This window comes from Corvus brachyrhynchos, unplaced genomic scaffold (genome assembly GCF_000691975.1).
Source record: "Corvus brachyrhynchos isolate BGI_N302 unplaced genomic scaffold, ASM69197v1 scaffold449, whole genome shotgun sequence".
NCBI classification, from domain to species: Eukaryota; Metazoa; Chordata; class Aves; order Passeriformes; family Corvidae; genus Corvus; species Corvus brachyrhynchos.
Window position 1 is genome coordinate 1,022,861 of NW_008240049.1, and position 17,908 is coordinate 1,040,768.

The 17,908-nt window shown below is 45.0% G+C and overlaps 1 protein-coding gene across 1 annotated transcript; it reads right to left on the reverse strand.

Moving 5' to 3' along the window:
• Positions 1–5,148: 5,148 nt before the first annotated feature.
• TAL2 (TAL bHLH transcription factor 2) lies at positions 5,149–16,696 on the reverse strand. The gene is made up of 2 exons (XM_017744675.1): positions 16,383–16,696; positions 5,149–7,977 (listed from the first exon to the last, which is right to left on the reverse strand). The coding sequence occupies exon 2, from the start codon at positions 7,965–7,967 to the stop codon at positions 7,605–7,607; it is 363 nt and encodes a 120-aa protein (XP_017600164.1). The 5' UTR covers positions 7,968–7,977; positions 16,383–16,696; the 3' UTR covers positions 5,149–7,604.
• Positions 16,697–17,908: the final 1,212 nt, after the last annotated feature.

The following is a 17,908-nucleotide window of genomic DNA, read 5'->3' on the forward strand; positions in this document are numbered from 1 at the left end:
TTCAGGAACATGAGATTAAATGACTTGAAGGTGCCTGTTTTTAAAAATATCTTTGAGCTGCTTCTACACTGCCAGCTCTTCCAGCTGACTTGTCTGACCAGTCACCCTCGTCTTTCTGACGTATCTTAAAAGCATGCATGGGCAGAGATTACAAGAAAAACACCCCAAAAAGCAGTCATGGCAACCCTAAAATGTTTTAAGTTGAGCCCTCAAGATCAAGAGTCTTACTGACAGCCGCAGCACTAGACTTTTTCAGTACTTCAGAGAGTCAGGATAAAAGGAAACATAAATGTCAGGGTAAGTCAAGCTTTGAGGAAGTATTTATGACAAACTCCTGCCTAACTTGAACCTGCAGTTTTCAAGAGGAAGTATTGTCTTTGGTTTGATTTATCTTAACAGCACCACACAGAGAGCTGCTGGAAATATTTAACTGATGAAGTTGTGATAAATAGCAGAGAAAATTTTTTCTTTTTACTATTATTTTAGGAGTATTTTCACTTACTTGATTTTAAAAATTTGACTTTAGCAACTTACAGCTCTACTGTTGAGGGAAATAGAAAACATATTTGATAATCAGAAACATAATATATGTCTGTGTTGGTTCAGGAGCCTGTACTTTTGGGAAATATTTGAAATTAATAGGAGCCGCTATTTCAGAATTACCTAACTGGCCACTTGACTTACTTGTTAGATGTAAGAGAAACAAGGTGGTGTTACTCTGTTTTCTGCAGCTGACATATAGAGGAGTCATAGAGAGGAAATCTGTGCCTCTACAACAAGTGTAGTGTCCATCCAGTTTATGTCTGGCATGGTTAATTCATCCTCCATGCTTTCTCTGGCAATCTGTCTTGTTTCACTTTTCTCACTTATATTATTCTTTAGTCTGAAGAAGAATCATTTTGATTATAAAGGCAAAATTTGTGGGGTTTCTTTGTATGTGACCTTAAATGAACTTCAAGATGGATTTCAAGGAGATGATAAGGGTAACACAGATCAATGGATAGTAGATAGACAGAAAGATAGAAAAACAGATATGTCTGCTTTCTTTGTGTTTGCTGTACCTGCTCAGCTATTCTGTTCAAAATTGTCAGGTAGAATTATGCTGCTGAAGTTACCTGCCATGACTTTCTCCCCTCACTTCTAAACCTGAGAGCTGGGGAGCACCTGTTTGCATTCCACATGTCTGTGCAGAAAAGTGGCCTTTGAGATTGGGCTGTCCTGTGCCAAGCACAGTGGCTGGGCATGTTCTCCAGACAGCAGCTGGCTGCTCTTCTGTGCTGGAAAATTTGGGAAAAATGTTTGCAGCATAGCTCAGAAGGAAGAGCCAGAGCAGGCAGCTCCCTTCAGTATTGAGTTATTTCAGTTCCTTTTCGAGTGGTGGGAATGTTTCCCACCCAAGCAGGCTGTGCCAGCACCAAGTGCTCTTGGCAAGTCCAATCTGCCAAGCTCACTCTCTCTGTAGGGAACTCTCAACTGGCAGCTGACTTTTTGCCATTCAGTCCCACAGAGATCACTGCAAAGCCTCTCAGCCGGACCAGATTCTTCCTTCTGAAATACCTGTTAACCTCTAGGCAGCAAAACATTTCAGGTCACGGTCAGCTGGTCTGAGATCCTGTGGTTAACTAGGTCTGATAGCCTCCACTCAAGGTGCTTTTAGGCATTGCACCTGAGAGTTCGGGTCTTTCCCATAAGTGTAAAGCTTTTTAAAGCTGGAATTTAGTGGCATGAGGTCTTGAGCTGAGGGAATCCATAGGTTGCGTTCTGGTTGGTTGTATATCAATGTATCAGAGCACGGCAATTCTGCTGGTGGTCTGAAGACAGAGTTAATATTGTCTGCTCTTGGCCTTTCTCACCCCCAGAACTGAGCACTGCTGTCTGCCAGGGTTTGCCAAATACAGTCACCAGGAGAAAATAATGCTAATCAATGTCTACAGACAGGGTTGGAAGCAGAATGCCTCCCTGGAGACTTGCTGACTGCAGGCTGTCATCCTTTAGCTTTTCATTAAGGTTTTAGGCTACCCAAGAGTCTGTCTTTCAACGTATAGAGAGGGGAATTTCAGAGGAAGTGAGGGACTTTCCTCAGCTCTGAGATACTGTGCCCCAAGGCGTCTGCAGAAAGGTGGATGCATGGGAAACCTCTGCTGCCCTGTGCTTGTGAATACCTCTCTGCATTACTTGCCAGCATGAAAGTCGGAGACTTCATCTGAATCCCAATGCAGTCCATGCTGAGATCCACAGGACCCTCACTGACTTTTTCCTGTCCTTCATCCTTAAGCTCTTCTGTGCTGTTTTGTGACATTGACACTCAGCAGGACAGATGTACCTGGGAAAGGTTGGCTGCTCCTTGCCTCTCTTTCTGGCTCTCAGTGCTGAGGGGTCTCTTCTCCGAAGGAAGTTTATCATGGGGTCCTCTTTTGTGCTCTGCTGGGTTTGCAATCCAAGGCAGTGAAACAAACTGTAGAGGGATGGGATGTGCATTTTTGCTCACATATGGAAAGGGAGTGGAGTGAGAATACAATGGGATGAGGCTCTATTCTTTACAGAGAAGAGTTGGACCAACTCAGAGTGCAAAGAAAATCCTGCCCTTGGCTTACAGAGAGAACAAAAGTGACTAAATTCAACCAAATATAGGTATCGATTGAGCACAGGGCAATCTCTACCTTCTGTAACCCAAGTCATTTTTTGAGCTGCTTCTTCCACCCACCTTCTCCCTTCTGATTCTCTCAGCACCTGCTGTATTAAAAATACAATTACACCCTTGAAAAGTGACGGATTTAGACTGTCACTGTGTTGATGACCTTTAGATTTAAGACTGGCTCCCAAGTGACCCCTGCCCCACAGGTCAGTAGTTAAGTCACCCATTCTCTCCACCCCCTTTCATCACTCAGCCTTCAAAGAACAAAAGTCAGATCTGCCTTGCTCACACTACTTTAGCCGTGGTCACTGCATATCATTCCCTAGCAGCAAAGAAATTTGTGGGAACTGGTTAGATACTGGAAGATGAGTTGCTAAATGGTTCATGAATCATAACGCCTGTGAAGCACATTGGTGCTGCACCTTTACTTCTTGTTCAGAGAAAGATGCTGGGATGGATCTTAGCATCCTAAAACAACTCTGCTTTGCCATTTAATGTGGCTGTCCCAGGAATCCTGTGAGTCTCCCTGTGTGATGCTCACTGTACTCTCCTCCCCACTGATTTAGACAAGGTACAGCAAACAAGGCTACTGAGTAAAAGCCTCACCACAAAGTCTTCCTCAGCGTGGGCAATACTCCAGAAACCACGAGGCACCACACAGATGTGGGAGCTCACTGTGCACTGTCCAGTGCCAGGCACAATGTGCTGACATCCACCAGGATTTGAATCCACAGAATCTCAAACCAAAACCCAGACTGCAGACCTGCCCTTCCTCTAACCACAGGCTGGCCATCACTGGGATTCGTGCACAAGACTACAGCATCCTTGCAAGATACATTTGCAACTTACTCCTTTCCTTACCCAGCCCAAATATCCAACTTCAATTACATTCCATAGCCACAAGGGGATATTGAGAAAGTGGACATGACTGACAGCAGCCTGCACGCTTGTTCCTGGTTATTAGGAACAGTGTACAGTGACACTGCACCTCTCCTGGCATCGGTTCCCGTAGGCTCTGTAACAGCTGAACAGTGGCAGAACATATTTCCTGCCTCTGGAGAAAGTAATCCTCACTTGATCTGAAATGTGGACCGGTATTCTTCCACTGATCCTTTTAGAAATTCCAAGTAAAGGAGTGTCTCACTGAGATTCCTGCATCACAATTTCACAGGAGTACGCCTCACACCCTCTGTGCAGGTTAGGAGTACCGTGCAGGTTGGAGCAAGCCATGACTCTTTTAACTTTCCAGCACTCCCTTTTGTACCAGGAGATACTAAAAATGCTCCTAGAAAATGCCACCTTACCTGGTGTTCCTTGCAATATTGACAGCCATAGCTTCACAGAAAAAAAAATAAAATTACAAAAGTGAAAAAAAATGCTATTCACACAACTCTGTTCAACACTGCTAGTTATATCTAGGGGACAATAGGATCCTTAGGACTAGGGATATTTTTGTCACTTGTACTAAGGTTTTCCCACTGCAGCAACATATCTAAGACATTTTCAGCCAACTCCAATTAACTTGGTCCGTCTCCATGGCACAGGTCCCGTTATCTCACAGGACTATGTTGACATAGCTGTACCGTGCCCACTTCCAGAGGAGGGATTGCCACATGATCCTCAGCACACAAACTAATTTGGCATCACCTGCTGTAAGCAGAGGGCTCTCTCTAAGGTGACATTGCCTTGCTTAGTGTAAATACATACTGGACATCACATATAAATACATTTTGAACCTCACATTTGTTGATTTCATGACTTTTATATATGACTCCCTGAGATGATGCTTTTCTGACACACATTTTGTGCAGAAATTCCTCTCTTGGTGTATCATAGAGCACTGTCAGGGATGTGAGACATCCAGCCAAGCATGAAACTGGAACTGGCCCTGTGTCCCAGTGATTTGCCATTTCTTCCTCATGACTTCTGCATCTGTCATCCTATTGCTCCCTCTCCCTTTCCCAGCCTCAGATTCAGTTGGGGATTAGGTGTTCTCATCAGATGTTTGCCAGAAAACATCTTTACATCCTAAGCTCCCCTCAACTTTGAATTAATTTTTATATCTGAACCTGGACTCCTGTTTGAATCTTTATGTTGTGCCTATCTGAACACCTCCAGATAACAATGGACTCTGAATTAATTCTTTAGAGTGTCTTATGCTTTTTAAAATGAGGTTGATTAAAATCTTTTGAATTGCGAATGTTTGGAAGAGATAAATAATAATGTTGCACAATGAAATTTTAGTTCTCTATCTTTTTCAAGGGCTGGTCAAAATCTTCCTAGCATGTAGATGCAAATAGATATACGACCCAAAATTGCAAGAAATTGTAATAAACAAAGAACTGCTGTCATTTTTCATCATTTGATAATGTTGTTTCTACCATCAAGAGTCTTGCATAAGAGATAGTAGAAGAATCCTCTGCTGGAAATTACATCCCAATGTTTTTGGGATTCTCTACCAAGTGGTATGCAAATGTAAAATGCAATTTTAGAGAAGTTTAGAAAGACAAAGATTAGTTTCTTAAATAATTTATTTGGAATATATTAGGTGTTAAATAACATCATATAGCACAGTGTTATCAGTTGCACCGTATTTGTTCATGATCACACAGATAAGAAATCCCCAAAACACAAAGAAAAAACTTGACCAAAAAAAAGAAATCTTTGGTAGAGAGATCTAGTGAAATACTTGCTGAATGTGACAGTAGGGAGCCCCTGTACTGAAAGGAGATCAAAGAAAGCGGTGATATGAACCAAAGCAGTAACAAGAAGGGAAGTTTTTTAGCATAGAAAATACAACAAGCATGTTATGTTACAAAATTGCCAGGTTTTCTTTCCCCTTCCCAGTATGACAGCTGCTCACAAGATGTTTTTCCTTGCCTTGGTGATGTGTGTTTCCTAGGATAGCAAGGACTGATAGACCCAATAGCACCACCACGCCTCAGCAGTAAGTGCTCTGATTTACTTAGGCTAATCTGTCCTGCTGCAACTCCAGCAAGCCAGCGGAAAGCTGGGAGGAGGACGTGGCTCATTACATTTGAGGTGCTGTGCAGAAGAGGCTGTGGCTCCATTTAGTCACATTAAGGTGGGCCGAGGTCGGGAGAAGCGAACCATGGGAAGGGCTCTCAGTGCCTTTCCACTCAGCTGCTCCCCCGGGCAGTCCTGACAGCTGACAAACCCAGGGATTAGCAAACTGACTATTAGCAGTGTTCAGAAACTAAATCAAATCAACATGAACCCTTTCCGCTTCTTTTCTTTCCTTCTTTTGGCCAGAATCTACCAGCTGGCATGCCTGTACCTTACAGCACCAGTGCTGGATGGGGTGAGCTGTGTTCTTGTCAGACCTTGGCTTTTGTCAGTGCTGAGGACAGCTTGACATTCCCATAGCAGGAGCCAGCCCTGGCTTCTTTGGTGCAGCTCAGCTTCAGGTGCCAAATCCCCTCATGCAGAAGGACCGTACATGTTGCATGCACAAACCCTAGTTCTGCTTTCTGAAAGCACCTCTTTGTCTCATGAACAAACAGAAACAGCCCAGGGACATGCCTTGCCCTAAGGGAGCTACATTTCTTCACCAGTTGTAAACAACTGTCTTTTCTGAGCCTTGACATGTACCTTGGTCCACATGGAAATCAAGAGGGACTTGTGTCAGTGGGAGCAGGATCTCACCAGAAAGCCATTCTACTTAAAGCTGGTGACATTTTCTCTGCTCCTCTAGGCTGCTCGTAACTCACAGGAGCAGACCAGGCCTTGGCAGGCACAGGTTGTAACTCAGGCAGGAAATGTAAATTGATTTCTTTGTGGGCAACAATAACCCACAGTGGCCACTTTCATGAAGCCTCTTTTCATCCCGCTTGTCAGCTAAACACCTACAGCATGGTGGTTGGTGTTTTTCCTACAGGGAAATAACTCACAAATGGAAGATATTTACACCAGTTTCTTTGTGGTTGCTCTGTTGGGCCATTTGGGAATAGTATCCAGGTGGGAGAGCCTCAGCTAGAGCAGGTGAAATCAGGGAGTTTAAGGGCAGTCAGCAAGGTATGGCAGGCATAACCATGGACGTAGGCTTGTCCACAAAGGTTTTCACAGCATATCACTGAGGCCTTTGTCCTGGGACCTCCCTCCCAAAGCAGCACCTTCCTCCCAAAGCATTGCTACAGCTCCTACAGAAGAACAAAGGCATTGAGCCACCAACCTCTTTGATGGGCTTTTAAGGTAGCTGGGGCATAGCTGACCATCTTCCTTCGCATTCACACTGTCACTGCTATGGAGGAGATTTACTTTGCCTATTGAACCCACTGAAACTCATCTATGACAATGTATTTTGTCACTTTAAATTGGCACTTTTTGCTTTAACCTAACATTTAATTTTATTTAATGTGCTTTCCTCTGACACAAGGGATCTGTCCAGTCTGATGAAGAAAGATGCAGCCAGGTTCAAGGGCTAGGACTTTTTAAACAAAAGACTCAAGCTAGAAATAAGATTCACAAGTTCAAGAGTGAGTGCAATTAGCCCGTAGAACAACTGGTAGAGGATTCTGTCAAATATCACATCTCTCAAAATCTTTTACTTCTGAGGCCAGATGTCTGTTGTGGACAAATTTTGTGGTGCTGTCATAATTCTTCATCTCAAAAATATTTCCTTGAAATAGCATGGGAGAATAATCGCTTTCACTGTCAGAAACACTGAATGAATTTCTATGCCCTGATTTATGGAGGAGATCCAGGCAGAAGACTCTTTTGGCTTGGACTCTGCCATGACAGCAGTATGTCCTTCCAAGCTCCCAGAGACCACAAGTTCTCCGTCTGGACTTCCAGGTTTTTTGCACGACCAAGGACTTCCTATCCTATTAAATAAAAATGCAAATAAAATAGCGATAAATATAAATAAATAATCACAATACACAGAGGAGCAACCCACAGATTCTGCCAGGAGAGAGGGACTATCACACTAACATCAAGACTGCACATCTCACTGTCTGCTAGGGGATGATGACTCTGACCAACACTCTGCTATATTGCTGCTCATGCTGGGACAGGAGACACCACAGTTTTCAATCAGTGTCAGCTCTTCCATGCTCTGCAAGTGTGGGGCTTGCTGGAAGAACCCCAGGATGCTGCCCCGAGGTGCCACTGCTGTCTGCTGGAGGCCTGGCTCTCCCAGGACCTTGACAAGGAAGTTGATGTATCTCATGGCCAACCGGAGTGTCTCGTTCTTGCTCAGTTTTTTGTCTGGTGGGTGAGTGGGAATGAGTTTCCTCAGCTTGGCAAAGGCGCTGTTGACATTTTGCTGCCTCCACCTCTCCCTGGTGTTGGTGAAGATCTTTCTTGTCATTCTTAAGGTGCTGCAAAGCAAAGGAGATGGTGAGTGAATGCTGGATACCCCTGGCTTTCACACAGGCTGCTTTTTTTAGGGGCACTGTACCCTCCAGGCAAGTGGTAAGCACAGAGTGGTGGTGTTAGGCTTCTAATTTTTGCTCTTTGTGGCTGGGCCCCTTTTCCTGCATGTCCTTCACAGAGTCACTCTAAAGTCATCATAAGTATTGGAGAGGCAACCTGATGCCAGAGTTCAGTAAGAACTTCACAAAGGAAATAAAGGAGTTTAATTTCCATATACAAGCATTTGGTGCTGCTACAAGCCCAGCTTCTCCAGGTTCCTCAGAGTTCCCCTGCAACAGAATTCCCAACAGACAATGCATTTGTCATCCCACCAGGCTGTGTGAGAGCCACACAGGCACTTTTTATGGGGGAAGGCAGGCAGAGCCAGCGCAGAACATATCCACACCTCATTTCACACCTTCCTGGAATCTGCTCCTAGCTGGCCCTAGCTTGGTGATTCCTGGCTGAAACGAAGCCAAGTGGACCTTCACCATGGGCCTTCAATGAACAGCCAGGTAACACCATAGACATGTGTGGCTGTGGTTATTTCAGGAGGTTATTTCCCTTCTCCAAGGAAGCACCAGTCTGGTTCCGTGCCCAGCCCACACTGGCTGCTCACTGCTGGTGTCAGAGACTTTTCAGTCTGGCTTCTGCTTTAGCCTCTGAGAAATGCCAAGACTAAGCCACAAATGTCATAAGTGCATGAGGGAAAGTGTGATTCCTACAAAACATGCTGGTATTCCAGACAAAACCTCTCCCCAGTTGTTCCCTGTCTACCTTCACAGAGCCAAGCAAAGGGAGCCCTGTGCCCAGAGCAGACCTGGCAAAGAACAGTACTGAGGCAAGGGGTGCACAGTGATTTTAAATGCCATTTACCAGAAAGACTGCCAAAAGTTCTTTGTGTTGCCCCAGCCCCTCTCCCACCACCATGGGAAAGTGTCTTCCCTTCTCTCCCACAGCCCTGGAGGAGACACTGATTGCTCCATTTCTGAAGCAGCTCTCTATGCCAATGGCACACAGACAGCTGGAGCAGGGAACAGCTATCCACAGCCAAGAGACTAAAGGACAAATGTTTCCACTTACCCTCTAATGCATGTGAAAAGCTCAGCTTTTTATACTCATTGGCAAACCCTTCTTTACAGTAGTCCTGTAAAGGGGAGTGGGGAGCAGAGGGAACAGCATCCTTCATCCACAGGAAGAGGAAACTTTGGGATGACAGCCCAACTGTGATCCTGCTTCCATCTGAAGCAGCCTCACACCATGCAAGACATCCGGGGTTCACCAAAATACACGGTAAAAGTCCATGGGAATAAAGAAACACAAATGTGACTCACAGTTTAATTGGGATGTCCTGTCAGGGAGCCAAGGCAGGGAAGTTTCTGCCCAGCTCCTTCAAGTTCTAGTCCAGCATGGATTACCAGCTGCCAGGGGAACACAGCTGCAGCACTATAAATCCTGTCACAGCTGTGTTCAGAGACCTCTGGTCAGGGATGCAGCTGGTACAGGCACACCCCTGTACACTGTAAATGGCTCCTCACGCTGACAATACCTCACAGGCTCCTCTTGGCCTTGGCCTTTACACTGCTAACATATTTCTATTTTGGTGGAATACTGAAATTACTGTCATACCTTTAGGGGATGAGAAAATTGTCTCATCAAAATGGCCTCGCTTCATGAAAGGCTCTTTTAAAAAACAAACCCTCGTATTTCAGGTTGCTGAAAGTTTTTCGTGTCTTTTATAGACTTACATTAAGACTCATTGCTTGATTCAAATGGGGATTGTATCTCTCTTTTTATTCTTTTTTTAAAAAATTGTTCTCCTACTCTGTGTATCATTTTTGGTTCGTGCTGTGGGAACAAATCTGCTTGGTACTTTGCACCTACCTCAAGCATGTTGCATGTACCTTTTTGGCAAGAACACTGCCACGTCAGTGGTACAGATTTTAAACACAGCCTTCCAGTGCTCCTCTGTACTGCAGTGTGTTCAGTGCCCAAGGCAAAACTTTTGCCTTTACAGATTTATTCTTCCAAGCAGCTGCTCAGATCCGTGTGAAATTCACAATGCCACCTGCTTCTTTCTGTCTTCTGTTTTGGTGTTTATGTTGTTTGATTTTTTTCTTTTTTTTTTTCTTCTGAAGACATACTTATCTGTGTACAAAGATATTTATTTTTTGTAACATAGGGAAAGTTATTTGGGCTTCCTTTTTTCTTCTAATTGGTTGACTGGACTGTATTTTGCCAGGTCTTCGGAGCTCTGTGCTGTAATTCTGCCATGTGGGTCAATGTTTGCTGGATACCTGCTTACATCTCAGCTACAAATACCAAGAGAGAGTCTGTTTCTTGTCATCCTCCTGCTGCAGACAGTCCCCAGCACAATACTCCAGGAAAGCAGGTTAACACCCAGCCCTGGTGCTGTGAACATGCCCTCTTGTCCTGTTAGTGGTGTTATTGGTGGAAAAATAAACCCAGCCTACTCCTTCAGGCTGTGCTTTCTTTGTCTCTCTACTCATGCCTCTGGAAAGGACAATGCTACGTTTGTGGTCATAAGCCTTGTCAGCAAACAGATGCCTTTGTGAGAACAGCTCCTGCTTTACACTTCAAAAACGTGTGTTTGTATTTCTGACATTTATTTGAGATCTGCAAACAGCAGCTCCTTTCCTTTCCCAGTGCCTCCTCTTGCAGTGATAGCTCTATGGGGAGCTTTGTAAGCCACCTCCATACATCTCTCCACCTTAAATTCCTCTCCTTTTTGTCTTTACTGGTGTGGGTTTCCTGTTGTTGTGCTTGGAGTTTCAGTTAGAAACATAGAAGAAAAGTTATCCTCGTCCAATCCTGCAGTAACTGTAATTTTTCACCGTAGCTTTTTTCCTCTAGTCACCTACACATCCCTCGAGTTCTCTGCAACCACAGCACCTTCTAGTTAAAATGCAGCCAGTTTGCTGGCAAGGGATCTGATTTCCATTTCTTCTGTCTTGTTCCCTTCCTTCTTTTCCTTCCTTCTCTCCAACCTTTCTCACCAAACTTGTCTTTCAACATGTTATTTGCAACTTCAGGTCTTTGCTAATTTTACACATCTGAGCAATGTATTTTTAAGCTTTCTCTGATGCACTGTATAAAATACATGTCATCTAGTGGTTGTGTGCAGTTTGTATCCCACTGGTCTGTTTTAAGTCTGTGCAGAAGTCACCTGATTGTACATATAATCTACAGATTTATTGCACTAACCTGCAGGTTTGGACTCTGTACTTTCTGCTCACCTTCCCTAACCACGTATTAACAACCCCACATTTAGATGACAATTAAAAACCCAGGAAGATAGCATCTTAGATTCAAGAGGATTAATTCTGCTCTCAGCAATGTAAATCTGGAAGTTTACACCATTTTCACTGGAGGAATTACTTTTAAGGACAAAATTTTGCACTGAGGAAAGGATTTAACTCAGCTCAAGGAGGCATGTCCAGAAGTAGGAGCTAAATGCAGTTTCATGAGCTAAGGTGCACAGCTGCAACATGTGAAGAGAATTGTGCAAAGAAACAACCCCAGTGAATCTGCTCCAACAACCAGAAAGAGAAAAAAACAAAGGAAAAACAAGCCACCACCGCCCACCAAACAGACAACTGAAGGTCCTTCCACCCCCTGCCTACCCACTTGAAAAATATAAAAATGTGTGGTGGGCGGAATACTGGCTATTTTTAGTGCAGCCACGAATGTCGCCAGACAAAAGACTGAACCGCAGAAGAGATGAGGATCTCTACCTAGCAGCAGTTCTCACAGCCTCTCCATGCAAAAGCCTTTCAGGCAATTCAGGCAGCGGCAGCAGCGGCAGCAGCGGCAGCAGCAGAGCAGCTTAGGCACAAAGCTCATCTCTGCCAGACATTCCCCAGCAAATGGCCCCCGAGCCAGCGGTTAATGTCTGAGGGTTGGCAGGGGACTCACCAGGAGCCCGGCACTCAGTCATAATTAGCAGGATGCTATTAACTAAAGATCTTGGACAAGGAAGTTCCTCCCTCAAGTTATACCTCTGACCTCGATGAAGTTAAATCCATGTTGAAACTGGCCACTGGAGACCTACTCCTGCAAATCTTAATCAGACAGCAGATGCCTGCTGCCACCTAGAATTGGAGTGCTTCTAGTAAACCTGTGGTGCTGCACCATCACTCCACAGGGGAAACCCAGTGCCTGCTAAAATTGGTTATTTAACACATTGCACTGGATTTTGTAAAGTCCCCCCAGCCCTTAAGTAAATGGCAACAGAAGAGCAGATGGTGCCTGTTTCCTCTACCAGGCAGGTGCTTGTGAGCACGATCTGCCGTGGGGAGCAAAGGTTCCCCAGCTATCACTCTTTCTGCTGTGCTTTGTTCGCTTTGCATCCCTGTGATCTGGGCAAGAGGAGAAAGGGGAAACTCACAGTTTCCCTCTACATTTTCACACAAGCCTCAGAGCGTGGCACTCAGCTTCATGCAGAGGGCAAGACTGAGCATTGCTGTCACAAGACAAAGCACTACCTATGGCTAACATGTGACTATTTTTTTTTCCCCATTCCCTAGGAGGAACAAACTCACTCCTTGCAGCTTAGCCATGCACTGTTTGCTGTATGGCTGCTTGGATTTCAGGGTCTTTCTTTGGGTTGGGAGGGGAAGAAAGGACAGAGGGGACAGTTCACCCCAGCTTGATGGATTGCAAGAGGAGCAGCTCACCTCTAGGTACAGGCTCTCCCGTCCCAGCTTTCCTCAGCTCACTCTCCCCATTGCTGCCTCCCTGTATCTCAGTACCTTTTCCAAAGTGCCTCCCACCTGAAATCCCACAGGTGCGTTGCTGGACAAGGACACAGAGAGATCTCTGAATCTGAGAGTGGATGCTGGGTTGGCAACCAGGGAGTTGAGCTTCTGTCCATGTTTCCCTGCCATGCATCAGGCAAATTCCTTCTTTTTTTTTTTTTTCCCCCTGCACCTCCTTTTCCCTCCTGCTTTTAAACCACTGCAAAGTTCGTGGAAAAAATTACTGAATGTGTGTGTGAGCATTTGTGTGTTAGAGCAGACACGAACACAGGATGGCCCAGTCTTTCAGTGCTGGTGTAATGAATGAGAAGAGCCTCTCCCTGCGTTCCCAGTGTGATTCCTAGCACTATCCATGAACTTCATTTTATTTCAAACAAGATGTGGGAAGAGGAACTACTTCAGGAGTAAACAAGGGCTCCTATCTCTGCCTCATGCCTCTGTTGGGAGTGTTATCCGACAATCATATTGCGGTACGCAGTACAGCAGAGCAGCAAAAGCACTATAAAAACCAGCCCACGCTGACACGGTGATTTACCTTTTTTAGAGCCTGTAAATCTAGAACAAAATGCACATAGTAGAATCTCTGCTTCTGGGAGCCCTCCTGTCTAAGGGCAGCATTTACAGAAACTCTCACAGCCACACTTGTGCTCTCACTGAACCTTTAGGAAAAGGAAATCACTGGAGTCTTCAAAAGCAGCTGTGTGAAGGTCTCAGGATTCAGTCAGCTTTCATGTTTGGGGTTACTATACTGCATGCGATCCCAGTTTCAAGAGAAAGGTCTTTCACCTGACCCAGAACTGCCCCTGGGCTTCTGAGCTTTGTAATCCAGTTGCCCTCCTGGAGGGTGCAGGTCTTTGGCAGAGAACAGCTCTCTGCTTTGTGAGAAATCAGCCTTGTCTGCAGACTCTGCACACTGTGGCATCATGGCCTCTAGGCCTGCCTTGGGAAAGGAAGATCTGCAAAGCAATGGGCTGCCACCCAGATGGGATTTGGGAGAGCACAAAGTATGTGGCCGAGAACTTGACAATAGCCTTAAAGACGTAGCTCAAGAAAAGGTTTACTCTGTGCATGGGAGTGGACTTTTTTTGGATTTGGGGGTTTCCTGTTGTTGTTGATTTTTTCATGTGGCTCCCTTCTGCTCAGTATGTTTTATGGTGCTTTGCAGAAAGATGAACTATACCAAAAAAATCTCTACACCAAAAAAATAAAGAACCCACTCATGGGCTGCAACAGCTTTTGCTAAATGGAGTTCCAGTGCATTAGCAGGGGCATGACAGCTTGCTAAGCTGAGAAAGGAGCACTTTGCCAGGAGGTTTAGCCTTTATTTGCTAAAGTTGCATTTGTGTTATTTTCTGTTCCAGAGAATCTCAGAGTCTCTCTTGGAAAACTGCTTCTCTGGCCTGAACGGCAGTTCCTGTGGGTTTCCTTTAACAAGAGTCTCTGCAAATTAACAGCCCAAGTACTACATACAGACACTCTCCCCATGTTTTAAGGTAAACACAGAGAAGAAAAACAATTTGGTTCTGTTCCAGGAGTTCTTCAGGTCTCTTTTTTTTGTTCCCCCCTGTTCCACACTGATATTTCTCCCACCTCATTGCATCACTCATTCCTGCCTCCTTCTCTCTGCCACAACGAGGCAGGAGGGCAGCTGTGAATGGCAGAAACCATTTGCCCTGCCTATGTCCACGTCCTCCTTCCTGGAAGGAGAATGTAAGCGAGGAGTGGGACCAAGTGCTGCATGTCTTACAGCTCAGCAGAGAGCAGTCTGCAGCAGCTCACACTGTTAGAGAAGTTGGGAACAGAGAGGAGAAAATCCAGGTCTGCAAAGGACATTTGCATCAGGGGAAAGGTAGATTATTTGTTATGCTTGGATGTGGCCCCCAAACAATATTTGCTTTTGCTTTCTGTCCAGGTCTGCTCTGAGGCTGGTAGCAAATCTGTGACTGCAGGCAAAGCAAGACTGAAGGTCTGAGAGCATCCGGTGCAGAGCCCTGTCTTCCTGCCAGACCTCAAACCAGGCTGCTGACCACCTTGGGTCACACCAGTGCCTGCTGTGCCTAAGACCAGAGGTCACCATGAGCAGAGAAACGTGGCCACCACGGCAAAACATAGCTTCCAAAAGTGGGATGCAAACTGCAAGACAAGGAGCACAACCCTGTTTTTCCCTGAATGTCTTGCCACCGATCTCTGTGGGGCTGCTCCTGAGAGAAACAGCAGCACAAAACTCATCCCTGCCTCAGCCACCTGTGTTTAGTCCACAAGTTTCCTGCCTGGCATACTGAGCACTTCATTTTCATCTACTCATATCACAACTACCATAAAGATTTATGTAAACAGACAGTAAAAACAAGCTGCATTTATTTTAGGTTTTTTAATCTGGTTGGTTATCTTTGTGGTTGTTTGTTCGTTTAGTTGGTTTTTTGTTTTTGTTTTTAGTTGGTTTGGGGGTTTTTTTGTGTCTGTGTAAAATAATATAGAAATGCATGATGGAAAAAGATTCTGAAAATGAAATATTGTCCTGTAAAGTTACAAGGAAATCAGGAAGGATAGAGACAACTACTTCAGCAAACATGCGTGTTTTGCTGTTTATTCACTTTCTCTGGCAAATAGTTTTATGCAGAAGGCTGGAAATAGAAACGGGTTTTAGATTGTCAGTTTCAAAAGCTTTGTCACAAATCTGAGAGTTACTAATATTTAACAGTAGAAGTGAAATTAAAAAACAGTTGCTAAGCTTTTCCTCCTAAGTGCACTGTTGAACTGAGGAAAATTCAAATTCTTATGTATTTTACATATGCATCAGCTGTAGCACAGCTGACCTGTAAAGTATGGAGATACTTTTAAATATGTGGGGATTGGAATTTAAAACTGATTCCTTACACCTTTACCTGTTGACACTGTCAGTGAATTTTCACACAGTCTAGTGAATAAGCATACAGCATAAGACTAATTAGTACATGATTATTTGTACTTTTGCAAGGAATTTGTTTTAAATAACAAACAGCATTGGAGAATTCAGTTAAGTTTTAGTCCTTAACTCAGGGAGTCTATGATGCTCTGTCTAATCCTTTTGCACCAGTGCAATAGCTCTGATTTACAGCACTTTGCAGTGCTATAAATGAGTTTGCCTAGTGTTTAATTATGCAGCTATGATGTAATAAAATAGGAATAGTAGGAATAGTTAAGAACCGTAATTAAAATCACTTTAGTTTCCTCCACATGTCACCACCAACATTTCTCTCAAAAGCACTAAAACAAATCAATATTTTCTTCTGGTAAGGTCCAACTCACTGAATCTCTGCAGATGCTAGGAATTTGGAAAGTTCAGGTACAAACTGTGTCTTCACTTGACGAAGTGCAGCCAGCTGTAAGTGGCTGTTTGTCAGATGAGGTGCCTTACTCTTAAATTTTTGATGACAAGAGCCAGAGGTGCCACAATAAGAAATGAAAATCCAGCAAAAAGGCTACTGCAGAAATCCCTTCTTTTAAGGATATTCCCTGCTCTGAGGGGAAACTTTGGCATTCCTAAGAAAGTTGCAAGATCAGCACGAAAGAGGGGAGGATAGCTGTAAAGAGAAGAGGCCGTTGTCACTTACTTTTCTGGTACTTGTGCCTCTGGAAACCTGGTGAACAGGCAGCAAGATCAGATGCTTCCTATGTTTCTTTCCCGACTGCTTTTCCAGTGCCTGGCCACAGAGCTTGCTCTTGCTGGAGTCAGCTTAGCGCCGGTCCCGGCTGCCTCATTTATAGAGTAGCAGGTCCTTTGTCTGGCGCGTGTCACCACTAGTCCTGGCAATCCAGGGAGCTCGTTTTGCATCTCCCAGGAGATTCTCTCTCTGTCTTGCCTTTTCTCCGCTCACCACATGCCCCCTGCCCTTTTCTGGAGCTGGTATGGGGTGGTAGCTAGAACCATCCTTACCAGCTTTAGTCACTTAGCTAAGTGACTATGGCTTAAGTCAGGTGAACTTTGGCAGGAAAGGATGAAACCAGCATTAGCAATAATGTAATTTTCCTCTCTGTTTCCTCTTCTGTTTGAGGAGATTTTTTTTTTTTAATTTTATTTATTTATCCAAATCTGAGCTTGTCAGTGTTTCCAGAGACAGAGCTGGCTCTTTCAAAAGCCCTCTCCAGCATGACTCAGAACTGAGGAACAGGCTGGAGTATTTATTGCACTCCCAACCAGGAGGAGGCTCCTGCTCTGCTCTGACAGGATGTGAGGTGCATTTGGGGGGGTGACCATGTGCAGACAAGTGGATCCTGCACTCCCTGCTTTGGTGGAATCTCCCTCTCACTTGGAGTCACTGCTGGCACCTTCTGCAGCCAGAGGACAGCAACAGCTGCTGCTGTCCCGGTGCTGCCCCAAGCCCTGGCTGCCCCAAGCCCTGGCTGCCCCTCTGCCTCACTCTATGTCAGCAGGAGGCCACAGGTGTGAATTCACACCTCTTCCAGCCTGCCCTTCACTTCAGGGCACAGTGCACTGAAGGTTTAACTCATGCTTTTACAGCAAAGGTGAGTCAGCTCCACACCCCCATGGTAAGGTCAGCGAAACACAGGCTTCTTCCTCTACTGCTGGGGTGTCCCCAAAGCTTCTTCTCTGCTGAAGGACAACAGGCAAGCAAGGTGACATCTGAGTGCAAAACCCAAAACCTGCAGAATAACCCCATTCCCATCATGTGTCTGTGTCCATGACAGAGACCGGTCCATCCAGCCTCGCCCTTCCCCTGGGTAACAATGTATTCATCGGTCAAACACTGGCACAGGCTGCCCAGAGATGTGGTAGATGCCCCATCCCTGGAAACACTCACGGTCACTTTGGATGGGGCACTGAGCAACCTGGTAGGATTAAAGATGTCCCTGCTCAATGCAGGGAGGTTGGACAAGGTGGCCTTTAAATGTCTCTTCCAACCCAAATCAGTCTTCGTTTCTATGAAAATAGTCGCAAAATCGCCCCAGGCACGGACCAGCTTAGGTTTAATACAGATCCTTTGGGACCGATACAATCCTTTCTGCTCCTCCATCCACGTCTCCATTAAGTGCTGGGAGTTTGTTTTGGATGCACATCAGAGCAAATAGAGAGAACAAGAGCAAGATACGTACTTATGCCCTGGTGCAACAGGAAGTA

Coding starts and splice junctions, on each gene's coding strand:
- TAL2 (XM_017744675.1), bottom strand. CDS start 7,967: ATGACAAGAAAGATCTTCACCAACACCAGGGAGAGGTGGAGGCAGCAA.